This window comes from Talpa europaea, assembly GCF_964194135.1.
Source record: "Talpa europaea genome assembly, chromosome: 8".
NCBI lineage: Eukaryota > Metazoa > Chordata > Mammalia > Eulipotyphla > Talpidae > Talpa > Talpa europaea.
In genome coordinates, this window is record NC_140075.1 from 101,952,180 (window position 1) to 101,971,912 (window position 19,733).

At 49.2% G+C, this 19,733-nt stretch overlaps 1 protein-coding gene across 1 annotated transcript in view; it reads left to right on the forward strand.

Annotated features, from left to right (window-relative positions):
- Positions 1 to 4,214: 4,214 nt before the first annotated feature.
- KCNK10 (potassium two pore domain channel subfamily K member 10) overlaps positions 4,215 to 19,733 on the forward strand; it is a gene marked incomplete at its 5' end in the record, with an annotated part of 116,657 nt that continues 101,138 nt past the window's right edge. The window contains one exon of the mRNA XM_084240664.1: positions 4,215 to 4,266. Within this exon, the coding sequence (XP_084096790.1) occupies positions 4,215 to 4,266 (52 nt within the window). The remainder of the gene's footprint in view (positions 4,267 to 19,733) is intronic.

Genomic DNA, 19,733 nt, shown 5'->3' on the forward strand with positions numbered 1-19,733 from the left:
GCAGAACGATGAAGCCAAAGGAAAACATTCGAAGGCAAATGAACGAATTCATCCTGCTAGCCCTGAATTCAACGTAGACTCGAACCAGATCTGTCCTCCTCATTCTGTTTGCCGAACCATCTCTAAGCAGGATTTTCCAAGCTGCTTCATCATCCCAGCGATTCGCTGTCCCAGACATTCTTCTGCCTCACCCTGGCACCCGTGTTCAACTCTCCTCCAGCTGAGCTGTTCATCATCGCCAGCCACGCCGAGCCTCCCCACGCGGCTGCAGCACCCTCTCCGGGCCTCACACCCATCCCGGGCTGCGGCGCGGGGAGGGGGCAGGGGAGCCGTCAACTCACGCCAAACTTCCACGCTGGCGATGACTGGGGTTCTCCGGCTCCCCTAGCCCTCCCGCGCCGGGCCACACGGCGCTCATTCAAGCGGTGCGGCAGCGATTGCAGGTTCTGAGCCGCGGAGACCCGGGCGCCCCGCAGCCGCGCTTCCCGGGCCAGGCACGGTGCCGCCTCCCACCGAATGCGCCCCGGACGCGGCCGCCCCAGCCCCGGGCAGCTGGCGGGGCACGGCGCGCGCCGGGAGACTTGGAGCGGTGATGCTTTGTTTTGCAGCCGCAGGAGCTCGAGGCGGTCTCTTTCCACCAGACTTCACCCGCCCGCAGCAATAGCCATGGAAGTTGCCGCGGCGCAGAGCAAGAGGGTACCGCTTGGCGCGGCATCTTTTTTGGATGTTTTTTCTCGACACAGACCACTTATTTCTTCCTTCCTGCGGTAAGTGGAATCGAGTCTGTCATAAGAAGAGGTAGAATTGAAAAGGATGAAAGGGGATTGCAGGAGCACAAAGGGTTAATCTATTCAGTTGTTTTCCTTGGGAGGGGGCTCGCTCTTCCCCGGCCCCCCTACCCCTTCCACCAGGCAGTCCCTGCCAAATCAGGCAGCTCAGGAGCTTTGATTTCAGGCGCTAGGGGAGGGGAGCCGGGAAAACCAATCCATTCATTCATTTTCGGTGGGTTCCTCCCCTACGCCCCTAAACTTGTCTTTGTCCATATTCTGAGAAGGGGGAATGAACGTGGAAGTGAGAAAAAGCCCCAGAGGTTGGGGGGGGAGAGAAAAAAAGAGGGGGGACAGTGATTTAACTTAGAGAAGATCCTAAGGGCTAGTGATTAGTGTAAGTCTTTAACCCATGTCAGGAACTCTAGACCCCAGAGCCTGTTCCCTCCTTCCAGGGAGGTAGGGAACCCTAGACCCCAGGTCCAGCCCAATCCCCCCAGCTCCCAAGCAAATGTCTGGTCAAAGCTTCTCTGGAAAAAGGCTCTCTATGGGGAGCCGAAACAACTTCTGATGAAAACCTACAACAGAAGGGGAGGCTCAACATACGTTTGTTGAGTGGCCAAATGATGCATCCTAAGTCTGAGTGTTTTGTGCCCCGGGATTTTGCTCCTAACGGTGGACTAGATCCCAGGACACCAGGATAGTCCAAGTCATTTTGCAGAGGAGTCGTTGGAGTCTTTGGCTTCATTACCCATAAGAAGCCATATGATAGCTGCAGGGTCAGATTTATGGGTCCAGGGACCCGATGAACTCACTTGGGGAAGAATCTCTGTGTTGTGACCTTGGACTGGTTCTTTACCTCTCTGAGCCTTGATCTTCTCATCTGTAAAATGAGGCCAGTTAAGTGTTCTTCAAAGTGATGCAGGGAAGATGAGTGAAGTGAGAACATGAGGGGTATTTGATAAATGTCAGTTTTGCTTCTCTAGTCTCAGAAGATTCAGGAGGGAATCTTTCTCTGTGGACACCTCTCTCTGGCTCTGATGCAGGCAATACATGCAGGCAGTTGCATTGCAGTGACTGGGCTGGAGCCCTCCTGTCTGTGAGCAGTGAGGAGAGGGTGAATGAGCCTCTTAAAGGCTTTCTCAGGAGCATAGAAACAGCTTCTGTGGGGTTTGGAAACAGAATTTACATACACACCGGTGTCCCGGGGGGGTAAGCTAGACATGCAGAAATTCCCTGTTCATCTCATTTCATGTCTCACGCATGGTGTCAACTTTCAGTAGAGGGGAGCAAAGTGTGGAAACAATCCCAGAGAAGATGGCTCTGAAGGGTGGCAACTCACCCATGTCCCAAAAAAGGGCTGAGGAATTAGGGAAATGCTATCAAATCAGGACCATTTTGGGGGTCTACAGAGAACTCAGGGATCTAGCCCAAGGCGCCTGTAGTGTTAGTGACAAAGCACCTGCCAACCCTCCTCAGACAGCAGTGGACCTTGGTGGATCTTAACTGGAATTCAAAAACCTGAATGCGACAGACAGTGAAGGATGGATGTTGAGAAAGATGTTGCTGACACAGCATCCTCCAGAAGCCTCAAAGTACCCCAGAGTGGCATGCAATTCAGAAAGCGCCTGCTAGTGCAGGGGTTAGAGCCATAGCAGACAGGCTTGGAAACAAGCGGGCAGTCACTCTCCCTTAGATAAAGGCAAGGAACAACCTAACCTGACCTCAGGGGACTAGACAGCAAGCTGGAAGACTAGGTCTATCTTGCTCACAAGCATATGCCAGCACCTAGCACAATGATGGCCCACGGAAGGGGTTCAAGCTGCATGTTGAGTGGACAATGCTTTCCTTTCCAACACCGGGGCATACATTTCATGCCTTTATTTAGCAAGTATTTCTTCAGCATCTACTATATGCAAGACTCCGTTGTTAGGCAGCGGAAGTAACCGGTAAGCACCATTCACATGGGTACCTCCAGTGGCCCATTCAAGAGCATCTCAGCACCACCTGGCTCTTCTGGAGACTGAGGCCCGGTCTCCACAGCGGCTGCTGGCGGGGGGGCCGTGAGGCTGGGGGTTGGGGGGCCAGAGTCAGGTCTAACCTCATTCTGGGACCATGTCTGAGGGCCTTCACACCTGCCCCTGCTGGGCCCCTGGACTCCCCGGGCCGCCGCTTCCCGGAGCCCTCAGGTCTTGGCAACCCCGTTTCCCTGCGGGGCCGCAGCGCTTCTCTCCGGCCCCCTCCCGGGCCGCCGAGCAGCAGCCCCAGCCGGGGCCTCAGGTAGCTGGGGAAGGGACCGGGCTGCGCCTGGGGATCGAGCTTCCCCGGGCGGGGAGAGCGCGGCCGCCACGGAACGGTCCCAGAACAAAAGGCTCATGGCTGGCCCCGGCCTCCTCGGAGCGCGCTGGGGCCGTGGGTTCGGGGCGCAGGAGAGAGCACCGGGCGCGGGCTGGACTGAAAGAATGAAGTGAGAAAAGGGGGTGCGCCCAGGGTGGGAGCGGGGACTGGAGTCACCCCCGAGGCCGAGGTCTGCGGCGGGGCCGCCGCGGCCCTTTCTCCGCCTCCTGCAGAGCCTTCCAGGCAGCCAAGCGTGTCTCCGGCAGCAACTCCACCGCGCGCGCCGCGGCGCCTCCACGCCAGCCGGCCGGCCGAGCCAGTAAGTAGCGGCGCGCCCGCCGCGCGCTCCCCGCCCCGCCGCCGCGCCCCGCCGCCCGGCCGGCCCGTTCTCCGCGGGTCGCCGTCCCCGGGCCGGGCGCGCGGGCCGAGCGTCTCCCCCGCCGGGCGCCTCCGCCCGCCGCGCGCCCTCCCGCCGTGGCGCGGCGTCTGCGGCGCGCTGCGGGGAGGGTCGCCTACGCCGCGCGCGCCCCGGGTGCCGCGCCACCCCCACGTCCAATGGCTTTCGCGGGGTGGGGAGCGGGGGGCGTCGCCCGGGGGCGAGGAGCCGCGGCCGGGGTGGGGCGTGTGCGCTCTGCGGGGCCGAGCGAGGCTGACGTGCCCGCCCGAGCGCGCGCCCGGCGAGTGTGTGTGTGCGGGAGAGCGGGCGCTCACGCCTTCGGGGGCTGGAGTGACACTGCGGTGGGCTTCTCCCGCGCGCGGCCCCCCGGCGGCTCAGCCCCCGCCCTGCCGGCGCGGCGTCTGGGAAGCAGCTCGGCTCTCGGGTCCGCCGAGCCTCGCTCTCCGTGCGCCCCTGGCGGGTCTTACTTTTCCTTTTCCCCGGGGGCGGCCGCCCGCCACCCCTGCACCGGTGCAAACACCCAAGCCCGTTTCCCTTCTCTCCTAAACCAGTATTTTCCCACTTGGCTTTCTCTGGGGTTCTTCCACGAGCCAGTTCGAGACCACCCCCCTCCCATCCTTGGAAATTGTTTTGTTGGACCGCTGTACAGAGGCGTGTAAAGCTCGAGGACTTTATTAGCTTTTTCCTTTCCTTCCCTTCTGGGCAACGGAGCAATGAAATTTCCAATCGAGACTCCAAGAAAACAGGTGAACTGGGATCCTAAAGGTTGGTATTTCCTACTCCCGGCCGCCCTCGCCCTGCCTCCTTCTCCGGTGCGCGCCTCCACTAGTGGCAGCGCTCCTGCTCCCGGCGGCGGCAGCGTGTGTCCCGAGGCTGCAAAATGCGCCTGGGAACTGCAGCGCGGGTGGGAGGCGGGCGGAGGCAGTGTGGGTTCCAGACCCAGATAGTGTCTGTCATGATCACATAATCATTGTCCCTCCCGGCTTGTTTCAAAATCTATTTAAAGATACACCAGGCCGACTGTTTGGCTTGAAATTGCACCAAGTGTTGGTATCTGCTTTTGACTTGGTGTGTGTGTGTGTATGTGTGTGTGTGTATCCTTTGTTTCTGGTGATCTTTGTCTCTCTAGCAGATGGGTGGGGTGCCTCCCCTGGACCTGGAGCTGCGCCACCTGGCCGGGCTGTCCTCAGTGGGAAAGGTTTCCTGGCAGCAAGTGGGGTTCAGATCTGCAGCAGCTGTCCCTGGAGGTGGCCCTTCTCCCAGGGCATGTGAAATAATGGAACCCGCGGGACCTTCTGAGTCTTTGCTCAATCTTAGTACCAAACCAGGCAGCTAGTTTGGCTCAGATCAGAGCAGAAGGGGGAGGGAGTAGTGGTTTGCTAGAAGGGTGGGGCTGGCTAGGGCTGGGAGGGGGCACCGTGTACTGTCTGAACAGTAGTGTTCTTTACAAGCCCCGAGGATTGTTGGACAACGTGCCCTTGTAGCAAAAGGGAGTGACCAAGACAGATTTGTCTCTAGCAGCCGGCCAAGGTGTCTGTCATTAGCATACAGATGTTAGGCTGCTTCGGAGTGAGCAGAACGGGCAAAGAACAAGTTGTCCGGTTTTGATGAGAATGTTCTTTAGTGTTCCTCTTAGCGTATCTGACGGCTGAGTCTGGCTGGAAGAAACCTGTGTGTGTGCTGGTGTTGAAATTTGTTTATATGGGTGTATGTGTGTCTAGTACTCTTTATGTGTGCATTTATTCCTTTCTCCAGACTGGAAAAGAGGAAACCTACTCATTTGTGGGGAAAATGTCTTGTGAAGTGATTTGCTCTTGGAGAGAGAATGAAGAGGCAGTGCTTGTTTCAACACTGAGCCTGTTACATATTAAAGACAACCCCAACCTCATATTTTGTCTCTGGATCTCTAGAAACATGGAAGTGTGTCTTCGCTGTTTTTGTTTGTTTGTTTTCTTTTGGATCCCTGGGAAACATTTGTTGATAACTGCTATGGACTGTGCGCTGTTCTAGGCACTGGAGATACAATCAGATGAGTGTAGACAGAAGTTCTGGTGTTTTAAGAGTTGATGGTAAGGGAGACAGACATACTTTATGCAGGTTCTGTGAAGGAAAGCATCCGGGTTTTAAAAAGTGTCAGAAGAGATTGATGAGGACCAGGGGAGGTAGGTAGTCAGGGAAGGGATTCTGACCCTGGTTCTGAGATTGGAGGTTTTGTAGGGATTCATTGACTAATGAAGAAGTGAACTGTTGCAGAAGCTTCATGAGCAAGTGCAAAGGCCCTGGGGCAAAAGGAGCATGTGTATTTGAAAGGAAGTTTGCATGACTGGAGCAAAGAGCGAGAGAGCATGTGTTATGGGGGGTGGGGTGGGGGATCCAAAGGGTAAGGCCTGGACATTGTGTGGTATAGGTAGGGCGCAGGCAGGGAAGGGGCGTAGCCCTTACCTTAAGCCATTGAAGGATTTCAGTCTGAGAAGTGACAGTGTCAAATGGAAGTGTTGTGTGGCTTTTGTGGACTGGCGGAATCAGATAAGATTGCAGATGGACATGGACCGGGGTGGATAGCCATGAGGACGGAGAAGTAGATGGAATCGGGAGTCTCGGAAGACATGAAATCAGCAGGCTTTGTGTGAATAAAGCACGGAGGTGGAGGAATTAGAGGGACTGGGATGGTAGCCAAGCCAGGACCTGCCTTGAGGGAGAGCTCGTGAGTTCAGTCCAGGACTTCTTGCGTGGGAGACTCCCTGAGTCATCCAAGAAGTGTATTAAGTGGGCAATAGTCGAAAGCGTGAGGGATCCTCAAGGAACTCTGATAGGGAGGGCTGTGGGCTGATCTTGTGAAGCTTGCCTTTGCTTTAAAATATGTTTCTATGTAACCACCCCTCTATAGATTGATGTCACAGTGACAAACACAGATGAATATCACATTGTACAGCCCGACATAATGTCAGAGCATCCGGATTCACCTACAGTCACACCAAGAAAAAGAACATTCATCCATTGTATGCCAGGTGTTTTATGTATATTATTCCATACAATTATTCTCATAATACTCACCTGATGTTTTAAGTGTTATTATCCCCAGTTGACAATTGATGGCCATTTGGACCCCACTGAGCTCTTCTCTGATATGATACCCTGACTTCAGACATAATTGGTCCCAAAGGTGGGGGTGACAAGATCTTTCCTAGCTAAGGGGTAGAGGAAGGGGGGATGTGGGGAGTGAGGGTGGCATATCTCACACCTGTCTAGAACTCTGTGCCGGGCTCTGCATATAGATAGTGCTTTATATATATTAATTTATTCAGTTTTCATAAAGATTTACAAGTGAGGGAACTGAGAAACAGAGAGGTTGAGCAAGTTGTCCAATGCCACACAGTTAATAGTAGGTGGGGTTGGACTAGAATGTGTGAACTTAAATTCTCTTCTATCTCTTAAGTTATTGGGACTTCTGACTCTTGCCTGGTGAGGCTACCAGAGTCCTGAAGAAGCTTGTTGGGAAGAGATGAGAGAATAGGAGGAGTTGAGCTTGTGGAAGAATATGACAGAGAGAAAGAGGAGGAGAGAAAGAGGAAGCAGGGTGAGGAAGTTAATCAGCCTTTCTTACTTATTCCTTCATTTCTTCACTTATCCATGTAGCCAAACAGCACCTCTGCTTCTACCTCTGGTGGCCAGTCACTGGCCACTGGACAGACTTTGTGTCTTTTCTTTGGAGGTTTGGTTTTTCATAAGCCCTGTGTATTTATTAGCAGGAGAGGGGAAACTTCCATTATAATAAAAACACAGAAGGACAGTTCATATTATATGGATTTTAGGATTATTTACCTAATAAACTTCAGGTAGAGAGGCTCATAGATTGTGGAAGGAAGTTGTCATTATGATGTCTTGCCTCATTGCCTGTCAGTTTAACAGCACAGGATGAAGGAGGTTTGAGAATAGATTGGCTTTTTGTTGCACATGGATGTATGAAGCAAAGCGCTGTCAAGAAGTTTAGGTGCAAAAATAAGATCTAAAGGTAAAATGATGATTCTTTGATTGGCTGTGATCCTTCTCCATGGTAGTAAAGTGAAGGCTTCAACAGATAGGGTGGCTGTGTATGTAGGACCTACCCCAGAGTGGGTTGGCAACCATTCTTGGTTTTCTTAGCAGAACTATGTCCATTTTAAGTCCTTGGGATCACTTGTTGATGATTTTCTGCTGAAAACTGGGATTGACTTGCTCCTTTTATGCATGTTAAGAGCTTTTAAAAGTCAATAAGATCAATATGATCTGCAAACAATATTCCATAGCTTGAGGCAAGCCAGTCAATATGGCTTTAAAATCTCTGGATTTGGGAACAAAAGAATTTATTTCTAGCATGAGCTGTAGGTGTAATTAGCTGTGGGCTGTTCATTCTTGAGACTTCACTTTCCTTCCATGTCCTTGACTTGGCCTCTTTGACCTGATCTCTTCAATTTTCTCCTTGACCTGACCTTTGGACCATTTGGCTTCCTCTGCTTCCTCAAGTAGAGCATACTTGTTTCTGTCTCAGGGCCTTTGCACTTGCGCTTTCCACTGCTGAGGAAGTGTACTTGCCTGGCTGAGTTCTTTCCATCATTTGAATCTCATCTCAAATGTACCTCATTAGCAAGAGCTTCTCTGTGCCCTCTGACATCCTCTCCTCTCCTTTCCTACCCCTGCCACTTTCTGCAATACCAATGGTCAGATGTCTTCCTGGAACTGGTTTTGATCTGAAACCATCTTACTCATGTGTCACATTTGACACCCGCCTCCCTCTCTGGTAGGTGAGCTCCAGAAACTTCCCCTCTCTGGCTTACTGTCCCATCCTGGGGGCCTGGGAAGTGCCTGGCATGTAGTAGATGCTCAGAAACCTATTTTTTTTAAAGATTTATTTATTTATGCATACAAGAACTGGGGTACAAGCCAGAGGTTTGGGTGTGTGTGTATGAGAGGATTCACCAGAGACAGAGTGGGGAGCAGAACAGGTGGATTGACTGAATCCGCTGCTGAGGGGGGAGCAGCAGGTGGGTGAGACGAGAGAGGTCTGCTGCGCCATGTGGGTCACCTCCCTGGCCAGGGATCAAACTCATGCTGCAGTGGTTGCGGATAGCTTCGTAGTGCTGCGACTTAACACCTTGTGCCACCAGGCAGGCCCCTCAGAAACCTTTTTGTGGAATGAATGACTGGAGGAGAGGGAGGGTTGGAGAGGATCTCTACCTGAGACTTCATGCATAATGGAGCACCTAGGGTCCTTTACGCTACAAACAGTAGCATAAATACAAAGAAGGGGAAAGGAACTATATCCCTAAATAAGAGGTACTGAAAATGACAGCTATATTCCCACTTCCTTGGGGGCTCGAAGCCTCCAGAACCTCCAATAGAATTCTTTCCTCCATTCTCCCAGCCAGAAGTGCAAGGGTTGAGTGAGGGTTTGTTGGGGGTGGGGGCATGGGGATGGGCTGATGCAGCCTGATGAGGATGTGATTGCTGTCCAATTAATAATTTGTCTCAAATTGACCATTGATTGGCATGTAGCTCTTTTTAGGTGTTTTAATCCTCTTAAGCAAGAGGCAAAGCCACTGAGATGGAGCTGGATTTCTTTAATTGTGCTTTTTTAATGCACAGTTCCAGAGCGGCCTGCATCTTATGCGTGTAGCACCTTTCAGTTTATAAAACGCTTTCCACAAATGATCTCATTTGTTCTTTAAACAACGCTATTTTGGTTGATATTGGAATCTTAAATTTGCAGATGGGAATAGAAGGAGTGGATCACTCATTTGGGGGCCCAAGGCTGCAAATGGGCAGAGTCGGGTCAGCCCAGGCCTTCTGACGTTGGATGCTTACGTTTGGGATAATTTCCCTCAAGCTCTCCTCCCTTCCCAGGCACTTGTCCATTCCATGTTCTTCTATTCCTTCTGTCCAAATGAGCAATTTAGAGGTCAGTGAGTCCTTAGCAGCCGGCTGTTTTCAACAGGTCCTCCTTACACTGGCTACCACTTTATCCATGAGCTCAGCTGACAAACCTTGGATCCCACTTTTGAGATTTTGATCTCTTATGAATGAGAACCAAGCTCAGCTTGCAAGTCACTGGAGTTCCCTCTTTATTAATGTGTTTCTTGACACACATTTGTATAGCTTAGATTTTTCTGGAAAGAAGTAATCTATATGTTGATTTAATACCCAACTTTTAGGAGCTCAGCTTTCCAAATGGAATTAATCATGTGTCAAAATCACCTCATTTTCCTAGAAAGTGAAGAGGAAAAATGTTCCAGAGATTCTCTGGGCCAAGATTTGGTTCAAGCTGCTGGTTTTTCTTCTTTTCCTTCTCCTTTTTAAATTTTTATTTATTTATTTTTGGGTAGAACTGGGGTGCAGGCCAGAGGTGCAGAGGGTGAGAGGATTCACCAGAGACAGAGTGGGGAGCAGAACAGGAAGATCAGTTGAAATACACTGCTGAGGGGAGCAGCGGGTGAGACAGGAGAGGTCTGCTGCGCCATGTGGGTAGTTCCCTGACTGGGGATCGAATTCAGGCCACAGCTGTCATAGCATGATAGTGCTGAGCCTTAACCTCTAGGCCACCAGGGAGGCTGCCAAGCTTCTTTCCAGCTATGTCTACAGGAGCTCCATCATCCTTTTACCAACCCCAATGGTCGCGATGGAAATGAGAGCGGGTGGGTTGACCACCCTCTTTCCAAAACACCTGTGCTTTGGCTCTGCATTAACCTGATTAAACGACAAATTAATTTTCTTTTGGAGCTGGAATCTGGAAGTCCAAGATGAAGGTGCTGGGGGTGGGGATGTCTGGCTGGAGCTTTGCTCTGGGGTTGCAATGACTGCTTCTCTCTGTGTCCTCACTGGTGGAGAGAGGTTGCTCTGGTCTTTTCTTCTTCTTAAAGGATTACCCCAGCCCTATGGGTTTAGAGCCACATCCTAATGACTTCAATTAACCATATTTACCTGCTAAAGACCCTATCTCCTGTATAGTCACTTTGGAGGTTATGGTTTTAATGCATGAATTCTGAGGGGACACAATTCAGTCCATTTGCTGGCTGGCTGTGAGTATCATCTTAAATTGGATGTGTTTAAAATATATAATCCACATCTTGCCGCAGACTGGGACACTGCATCCTCCACTGAGATATGGTACAAAATGTGTCTAATCTAGGTAGAGTGTTAGGGGCCCACTGCTGGCAAGAAAGGTTTTTGAGCTCATAAATTCTTTTTACTGTTAGCCTGTAGGTCATTAGAGATCTTAATGATGAAACAAAGCTAATGAAGCCATTTTACTGATAGCCAATTAGCAGGTTTCAGCTTGGACAGCTCCCTGGGCTGGGGTGGCAAGGTGGAAAAAGGTGACCTTCTTTGGCTGTGTGCTGTTCTGAAGGCTCTCACTGGAGCATCCAGACAGGGGGACCCTGGTGAGGGGCTCAGCTCCCTGTGGCTCAGGTGCAGAACCTACTTAAGTGTGGCATTTCATACTTGCTTGCTAGACCATTGTTTTGTGGTTTGCTAGTTCACTTTGAGATTGTTCTCCTTCCCCATACTTGCTTGCTAGACCCTTGTTTTGTGGTTTGCTAGTTCACTTTGAGATTGTTCTCCTTCCTCACCAGTGTCTGAGACTGAGTCTTATGACTTTCTAGTCCTCCCTTTCAGGTTGGGTTTGGGGCGTGAGGGCCAGAGCCACTGGCAAGGGAGGGGGTGGTCACGAGGGGAACAGCCTGCTCTTCCATGTATATTCCCAGAGCCAGGGAGACCAATGGAGTGGGCACACGAGGTTGCAGAGGGGTAGGTGGGTAGGATTTCAGGGAATTTCATTTTCTATAACAGTGATTGCATTACTCCCCTGTCATGGAGGGAACTTAAAAAAATTTGGGGTAACACTGATAAGTTTTAGTTGCAAAGTTTTACACTCAACATAGTTTTACACCTCAAATCTGTGTATGCAACACCATATTTGAGCTCAAAGATGTAGTTTCCACCCACCACTGTCCAATCAACCCCTCTACCCATTCCACCTCTTCCCCTTAATCCCCAGTAACCTCCATTCTGTTGTTAGAATCTAAGGGTTTTGTCTTGATTATTTATTTGCTTTGACTATCTTCTGCATGTGAATGAAATTGTATGGTAACTGTCTTTATCATCTGACTTATTTCACTTAGCATAATGTTCTCAAGGTCCGTCCATGCTGTTGCAAATGGCAAGATCTTGTCTTCTTTTATAGTTGAGTAGCATCGTTGTGTACATACACCACATTTTCTTTTTCCAGTCATCCATCCTTGTGTACTAAGGTTGTTGCCCTAGCCTGGCTGTTGTGAATAGTGCTATAAGAACATAGGGGTGAATATATCTTTTTGAATTAGTATTTTTGTATATTTTGGGTAAATGCCCAGAAGTGGAGTTGCTGGATCACATGGTAGTCCTATTTTCACTTGTTTGAGGAACCTCTCTACAGTCTCCATAGTGGCTGTCCTAATTTACATTCCCAACAACAATGCTGAGAATTGCCTTTTTGGAAGGAACTTTGAAAAAAAGTGAGGAATAGTGATAAACCATGGGATTTGAGAGTTAACTGCTGCCATACATAAACCACATGGTCATGGGGAACTTCACCTCTCTGGGTTGTCCCTGTTTTCTTTCCTTCCTTTATTTCCCCTCCACCTCCCCCAGCCACCCCTATTCCTATGGAATACTGATCTCAATTGCCATCTCTTATGCAACGGAGCCTATTTTTTTTCCATTTAACTACCCAGTGTAGGAATGGTGATAGTGTTTGCATTTGCAAGGAGATGCTCACAGTGCAGATTGTAGAAGTGATGGAGAGTCTGGAAGTGACAGTCACCTTTGCACATGTCCTGAAACGCCCATACAGTGTTTGTAACTCTGACACATGAGCTAGCAACAATTTTACATTGTGAAATAGTAAAACCAGTTTCTTCTGTGTAAACAGTCCTAGTAGGTCCCCCAAGTAATAACACATTAGATATTTTAGCAGGCTAAAGATAAATACTATCATATTTGATGGGATATGAGCCTGACAGCTTGGCTAGAGATGCTTTGTATCAAATGTGATATTTTGACAATTGAACATTAAAGCAGCCCCCCATGTTTAAGGAAAATTGAAGGGGAGAAATTTAGGAATGAGATTTGATCCATTAATTAATTTTTTTCCTTTGCAAATGTGAGACAATCTATTGTTGCCCATTTCATCCATGAACCAACCTGGGTAAGCTCCTAATTCTCTTGGCTGGAAATGTCTCCATAGGCCTTCCTTTCTTGTAGAGGAATTTGAGGCCACGTGGGAGTGATTATGGAACATGTGGTCCAGCATAGACAGCCTTAAAATGGCCCAAGAGGAGTAAATGCTTGACATATTCATTTTTTTTAAATGAAAAGTATCACAAGCCCTAGGCATGGAAGGTCTCATTCATGGTTGGGAGGTGACTCCATCCTCCTCTTTGCTTTATCAAGATTTCAAGCCATCTCCTGTCTCAACCAACCAAACCTCCACTTCAACAGATGGGTACAGACAGGCTGCCTAGGTATGCTTATCATGCAAATGGTTTACAATTTTTCTTACCATATTCATTTAACCTAGCCTCTGTGAAATGCCACTCTCTGTTCTCTGTAGTAGCTTAAAAGGGGGTCCCGTCTTAGTGCTGTTGCAGCCCCTCTCACAGAAGATGAACTGGGTCAGGTACCCTACACAATGTCAAATCAGTTTTCAGGATGATGGGTGCACATTTCTTCCTGGACAACCTTTTTGCACATTAGCAGGTATTAGGTGTTATTGTGTAACAGACACTCCAATCTTGAATGGTCTAAGCCATAAGCACATGTTCCTTATCTGATAGTTTTTGTGGGTCTGGAATTTGGGAAGAGCTTAGTGGCTGGCCTGGCTGGGGGTAACGTTCAGTGGCTGTGCTCAGCTCTTGTCTGGGGCTGCTGTCTGATGGCTTGGCTGGGGCCAGGGGCTCTGCTTCCCAGGTGGCTTGCTCATGTGACTTATAGTTGCTCTGGTTGTTGAGTCCTCCCAGGATGGTCCTCTCCATGGCCTGCTTGAGTGTCCTTACAATATGGTGGCTGCTTCCCAGAACACGTCATTTAAGAGAGAACAAGGCGGAACTAACTGTCTTTCATGCCCTAATTAACCTAAGTTCAGAAATCACATACTGTTACTATCACCACATCCTTTTCATTAGATGCGAGTCTCTAAGTTTAGTCCACATTTAGGGAGTTGAGGTGATAAAGCTCATCTTGAAGAAAGGCATGTCAGAGATTTTGAAGACAAATTTAAAAATCACTATAAACGTTTCCCTCTGTTATTTATTGAATGTGTACTAAGTGGCAGAAACTGTGCTAAATGCTTTATAGTTATTATCGCACATCAGTGTTATAATAGCCCATAGAAGCAGGTGAAATCATTATCCTTGCTTTCTAGACAAGGAGGCTGAGTCCTACAGAGCTTCAACAACTCGTCGAAAGTTAGCTCCTTGCTCTATGACTTGAACCTAGGCCTGTCTGTTAATGCCAGAGCTCTCACCTCTGCTGTGTATTCCTTCCCCGATAATCTTGGGTACAGAAGCCTGGTTGATCTTGTTTAACCTTTTTAGGACAGTGAGTATGATGAAGATTTATTTAAAATTTGGACATATGGTCCTATATGATGCCAGTGTATTTAATGGTCCAAGCAGATTATCCAGAAGACTGAAAGCATCTCTGGAGCCTGGGCTGTGTGGGCACCAGCTATGTAGAAACTAGTTCTCCCTGAATGGCCACACAGCACCCCTTCTTTGTGCTCCCTGCGATACCAGAGGTTGAGTGTGACAGTTGAGGAACCGCTTCTTTTTACAGATTGCTCCTTTCTCACAACCTCCTTCCTTTACAGATTCAGTGACTGAAAACTGGCCTCTTGGGATGAAGCCAGATAAACGGACCTGCTTCAGCCTGAGCAGAAGAGTCAGGGACGAGGGTGTCTGGCTCCTTTCTGCGGTGATGGGCATCGTGGGTGTGACCAGGCAGGAGGGTGTGAATGTGGCTGAGATGGCAGGGGTGTGTGCTGGGTGGGGGCCTGGACACACGCAGGGAAAAGTCGCTGGGGGAGGACTCTTACCGCTTCCGCCATGCTTCAGGTAAACATGTTTTTGGCCACCTGGTTGCTTTTTTCCCTGCACATTCTTGAAGAGAAAATGGTTTAATGACATGTGATGACTTAGAGGTTGTCACGTTTCCAAACATTTGTGTGCTTGACTTATTCCTGAGGCGATTTTCTCTTCTGAGGAAAGTTTTGGAGCTTCTGTGTCCTGGACAGAGGAGAGAGAATACTGTTTCTTTTGAGCGCCTGCATGGGCTTTGTTGAAGGTGTCACTTCCTGCACAAAATGGCCAAGGGAGGCCCCAGCAGGGCGAGACTGGGTTGAATGAGGCTGCGAGGCCAGCACATTCACATTCAGCAGCCAGCTCTCACAGCGTCGGTAACCATAGTAACCACGGCTGAAAATTTCTCAGGATTTGGCCTTCATTGTGCCCACCTTCGGGCTCTGTTGTTCTCCCCATTATTCCTTCATCCGGGAACTACCCCCACCCCATGTCCCGATCCCCACTCCTCACCCCCCATCCCTACCCCCTTACCCCCCCACTTTTACCCCCACTCCGCTCCTCAGTGGGTGGCTTCCAGGGTGAGTCTGCCCTGGTGGGTTTAACTTCTGCCTGATTCTTCACTTCCTCAAATCCCGTTTTCAATTCCTGGACCCACTATAGAGGACCTCCGAAGTCATTAGGACCCAGGCTAAATCACTTGCATGTCACTTTCTCATTTTTACTATGAAAAATCAGTCATAAAAGTGAGTATGTTGAAGTGTGAAGCTGTGCTCCCCAGTATACAGTTTGGTGACACCAATGAAACCAATGAAATTTGGTTTAAAAAGCGTGGTCCTAAGTCACGTGGTGCGTGTGGTCTCGATTTACTTGTAGCTGGGCAGAGTGAGCATGGCTCACCTCAGTATTTCTGGTCACACTCCTGTGCCTGTCAGGGGGCTTGGGAATGTTCCAGAACACAGCCAGCCAGCAAGGCACAGTGCAGGGACACTGTTCTCTGGCCAGGAGACCTGTATCTCCATGTTGGTTCTAGAGTGAGGTGTGGCCTGTGGCAGGACGGTAGGGTGGTGCTGGTGCCAGTTTGTATAGGTAGATTAGGTTCTAAGATTTGGTTTCTTTTCTGTAAACACTGAGGAGGTGCTGAATAGTTTGAAGTAGGAGGAGGATGCATTTTTTTAAAGATTATTCAAGCCCCTCCTAAGTCAAGTGATTGATTCAGCAAACGTTTACTGAGGAAACTTACCGTCTGGTGCTGGGTGTGGGGCTCCCTGGGGTGACTCTTTGTAGGAATCATAGGAATCTTGGAAAAACATCTAGGTAGGAAAAAAGCTTTGCTTGACATCTTTGGCTTACGACAACCAGTTCAAAACGTCTGGTTGCAAATCAGAGGTGTAGCTTAAAGTGGTGGCCACCACACTTGCAGTTTCTGTTCATGAAAACAGTATTTTCCCTGCCTTTGTCACATGGCCCCCTTAATTCTGTGATAATTTACACATCTGAGTCCACGAATCTGTGAACCAAACACTATGACACATGCACATTGTACTTTAAACATCTCTTGGAAGCATTTGGTTACCAAACCAGTGGAATAGACCTGAGGAAAATTGCCAGCAACCCCCTCCCACTGTCACTTTGTTCCTAGAGTGGGAGGCACTGTGGTATTGGGATATTGCTCCTTTGACAAAAATGGGATCCCTGCCAGTTGAGTCCTCATGGCCTCGGCTCCAAAGGCCTCCCCATAGCTGGAATTAATGAGAGAAGCTGATGCGCTGGTCCCTTTCTTTGGCAGGTGGGGAGTGCAGCTTCTGTAAGAGCATGAATGCCCGCTCATCAGGCAATAATCTCTGCATTGAGACTCAGTTCTAAAGACAGGCAGCGCCAACAGCCACGGGGTGTGGGGGTGGGGATTTGAGAAAGTCTGTACGTCCCTGTCAAGAACCGGCCCACTTCATTCCTTCCCGTGACTGAAATCTACTTGCTACTCTATTCATGGACAGACTTTCATTCATCCATGTGGTTATTTCATAAATATTTATTGGGTGTGTGCCTGCAGAAATGGGGCTTGGCACTAGACACAGGAAGATGAAATAGACCTGAGGTTTTGAGCCCAAAAGAGTCAGTTTAGCTGCTGAGGCAGGTGCACCATCAAGTGTATGATATAGCTTGATGAATGCATTGATAGAGATATGGATTAAAAGATTGTTGCCAGAACACTTCTTATTAAAATGCAAATGTACTTCCTCTGATAACATCCGAACTCTCTGTCACCCGATGGTACAGCTAAGTTCATCAAGTTTGTATGAGAGAGCTGGGCGCAGAGGAAATGGATCCCAGAACCCAAAAGTATCGATGTGTTGGTGTCAAGCAGGGAAAGGAAACATAGAGAGCTTGGAAGACACCTACTGGGGAGCCGTCTGAGGGTCCTGGAGGCTGATAGGGTGATGGGGTTGGGGGGGTGGGTGGGGCATCAGAGGGCAAAGATGTGGTGGAGGTGGAGGGGAAGGCAAAGCTTTACATGGGTCAGTGCTGTTTGGTCCCCATTAAACTCATTTCTGAAGTTGGAAGAGACTTTTGAGATCTCGAAGTCCTCTGAGACTTCTCAGAGGACAAGACTGCGGCTGGAGAGGTCAGGTGGCTGGCCCTTGGCCACACCAGAGAGGAGACAAAGCACATCTTTGGGCCCTTACTACCTGCTGGCCTCTGCTATTCAGTGTTCCTGCTCATGGTACTAATGCCAGGTGCCTTGTATTCTGGTTCCCTTCCTTTGGGAAGAAGAGCTGATGAAGTGCTATAGCTCAGCTAGAGCTTGGAGCATGTCGGTTCTGAGATTCCAAACCAAATTCCCCATAAGGCTATAAAAAGTTGTGAGATTCCCTGTAAATCAATAACAGTAAAAATGTGCATGTATATTTAGCCTCTTGGAGAAGGCATCCTTTCCTTTATTCAGTGAATATTTACTGAGTGCCCTCTTTGTGCCTGGCACCTTTCCAGAAGGTTCTGGGGTGATGAACAACACATTCCTGAAACTGAGCAGCCTGTTTGCAGACACTCAGATCAACTCCCTCTGACTTTTAGAAATCTCCATCAGGCATACATTTAATGAGTAAAGAATATTTCATAATAAGGGGCCATTCTGATGTTACATTGCCCTACAAAAAAAAATTATTTGAATTTAAGAAAAAGTTGATAATTTAGTAGGGAATGTGAGTTGATCCTGTGGAAAGCAGCAGCATTCTGCTAGAAAGTCCAGTGATTCAAAGAAGATCTCAGAACTACCCAGTTTGTATTGAAATTTTATTAAGCCCCTTTGTTAATTAGGACTCTCTGGCTCGGCGGGTATCACGGGACCTAGTCTGAGTCTCCCCCATGATGATGATATGTAAATTAATCTCCCCGGATTTGCAAGAGGCTGAAATGGTAAATACTCTCTCTAGCAGATGGGAACTTTTTGTGACACATGATTTCCAAAGTGTCTAAATTTACATGTCTTCTGAATAGGGGGAAATTGGGGCTTCTGTTTGTTCTGAGCCTGGCAGTCTCTTTGCTACATCTGGGCTGCTGGTGCAACCTGAGGCCAGCAGAGAGTCCAGGTTGCCAGCCTGGGTCATGAGGGCTGAAGGAGGCAGCCGCTGGTGGGACTGGCAGGGGTGTCCACTAAGACTCCGGGGGGCAGTGAGAGACTTACCTGGAGTCGGAGTCACTCTTGACCAGTGGGGTGGCTACAGGAGACTAGGGAGCCCTCCTACCTGTGGCAACCTGAGGTTCCTGCTCGATTTTTTAAAGTATTTATTTATTTATGCATACAAGAACTGGGGTACAGGCCAGAGGTATGGGGAGTGAGCAGATTCACCAGAGACAGAGTAGGGAACAGAACAGGCGGATTGAATGAAGTACACTGCTGAGGGGAGCAGAGGGTGAGACAGGAGAGGTCTGCTGTGCCATGTAGGTAGCTCCCTGGCTGGCTGGGGATTGAACTCATGCTGCAGAGGCTGCGGGTAGCTTCATAGTGCTGTGCTTAACCCCTTGCGCCACTAGGGAGGCCCTCCTGCTCTATTTTGAACTGGTCCTAAGGATAGTGGGCAGCCTGTCTTGTGGTGTTGATGATGGGAGCAACCGCCATGCTGCTCCTGTAGATCAGGGGGGTGTGACAAGGTGTGTAAGAATAGCTGAGGTCTTCCCCCCTCCCCCAGCTCTGTGGGTCTTAGATGCTGACTTACCTCTCTGTGCTATTTCTGCAGCTGAGAACCAGAGCGGATCACAGTGGCCATCCCCTGGGGATGCTCCTCAGGGACCTAACATGTACACGGGCATGTGCTTGGGATGATGCACATGTGCCAGCACACAGGAGGCACCTAGCACGTGACCACCCATCACAGAGGGTCTTCTAGGCCTCGGGTCCCACACTCAGTGTTTAACATGAAAGAGGCAGTTGATTCTCCACAGAAGCTCCGGTCACTACTTGTTCCCCAGTTAATATCCTAATGTTTAGCCAGATGTCCCACACATTCCTGGCTTCCAGAGAACCTGTGTGGAGTGAGGGCTCCACCTCTATTTTTTTTTAATAATAGCTTTATTAAGCTTTATTAAGACATAATTTACATGATGTTAAACTTACCCATCAAAAGGTACTATTTATGATATTCACAGAATTCACAGCCGTTACCACTCTGATTTTAGAAAATTTTCATCACTCAGAACAGAAACCGTAGACCCATTAGCTGTCACCCTCTGTTTCCCCCCATTTTCTCCTGGCCCCGGGCAAACACTAACATACTCTCTGTCTCCATGGATATGTCTATTCTGGGCCATTTCATAGAAATAGACTCCTTTGTCATGTGGCTTTTTATGATTGGCTTCTTTCACTTAGCCAAAGGTTGTCAAGGATTCCTCCGGTGGTAGCATCCACATATATTTTTGGGTGTAGAAATGGACAGTCATTTGAGACAGAGAGTATTAGTTCCATTTTGAAGACAAACTAAAGCTTGGGTGTGCCTCCTGGCTCCTGGCCACCTTAAAGGTGCTTGAACTGGGGTCCGCACCCAATCTGCCTAGGCTCTTCATCCACTCACTGGCCTCTGCTTGGATCTAAGCATCACGCTGGGCACCCCCTCCAGAGGAGCGTGTCCTACTAGGTGTGCTTCT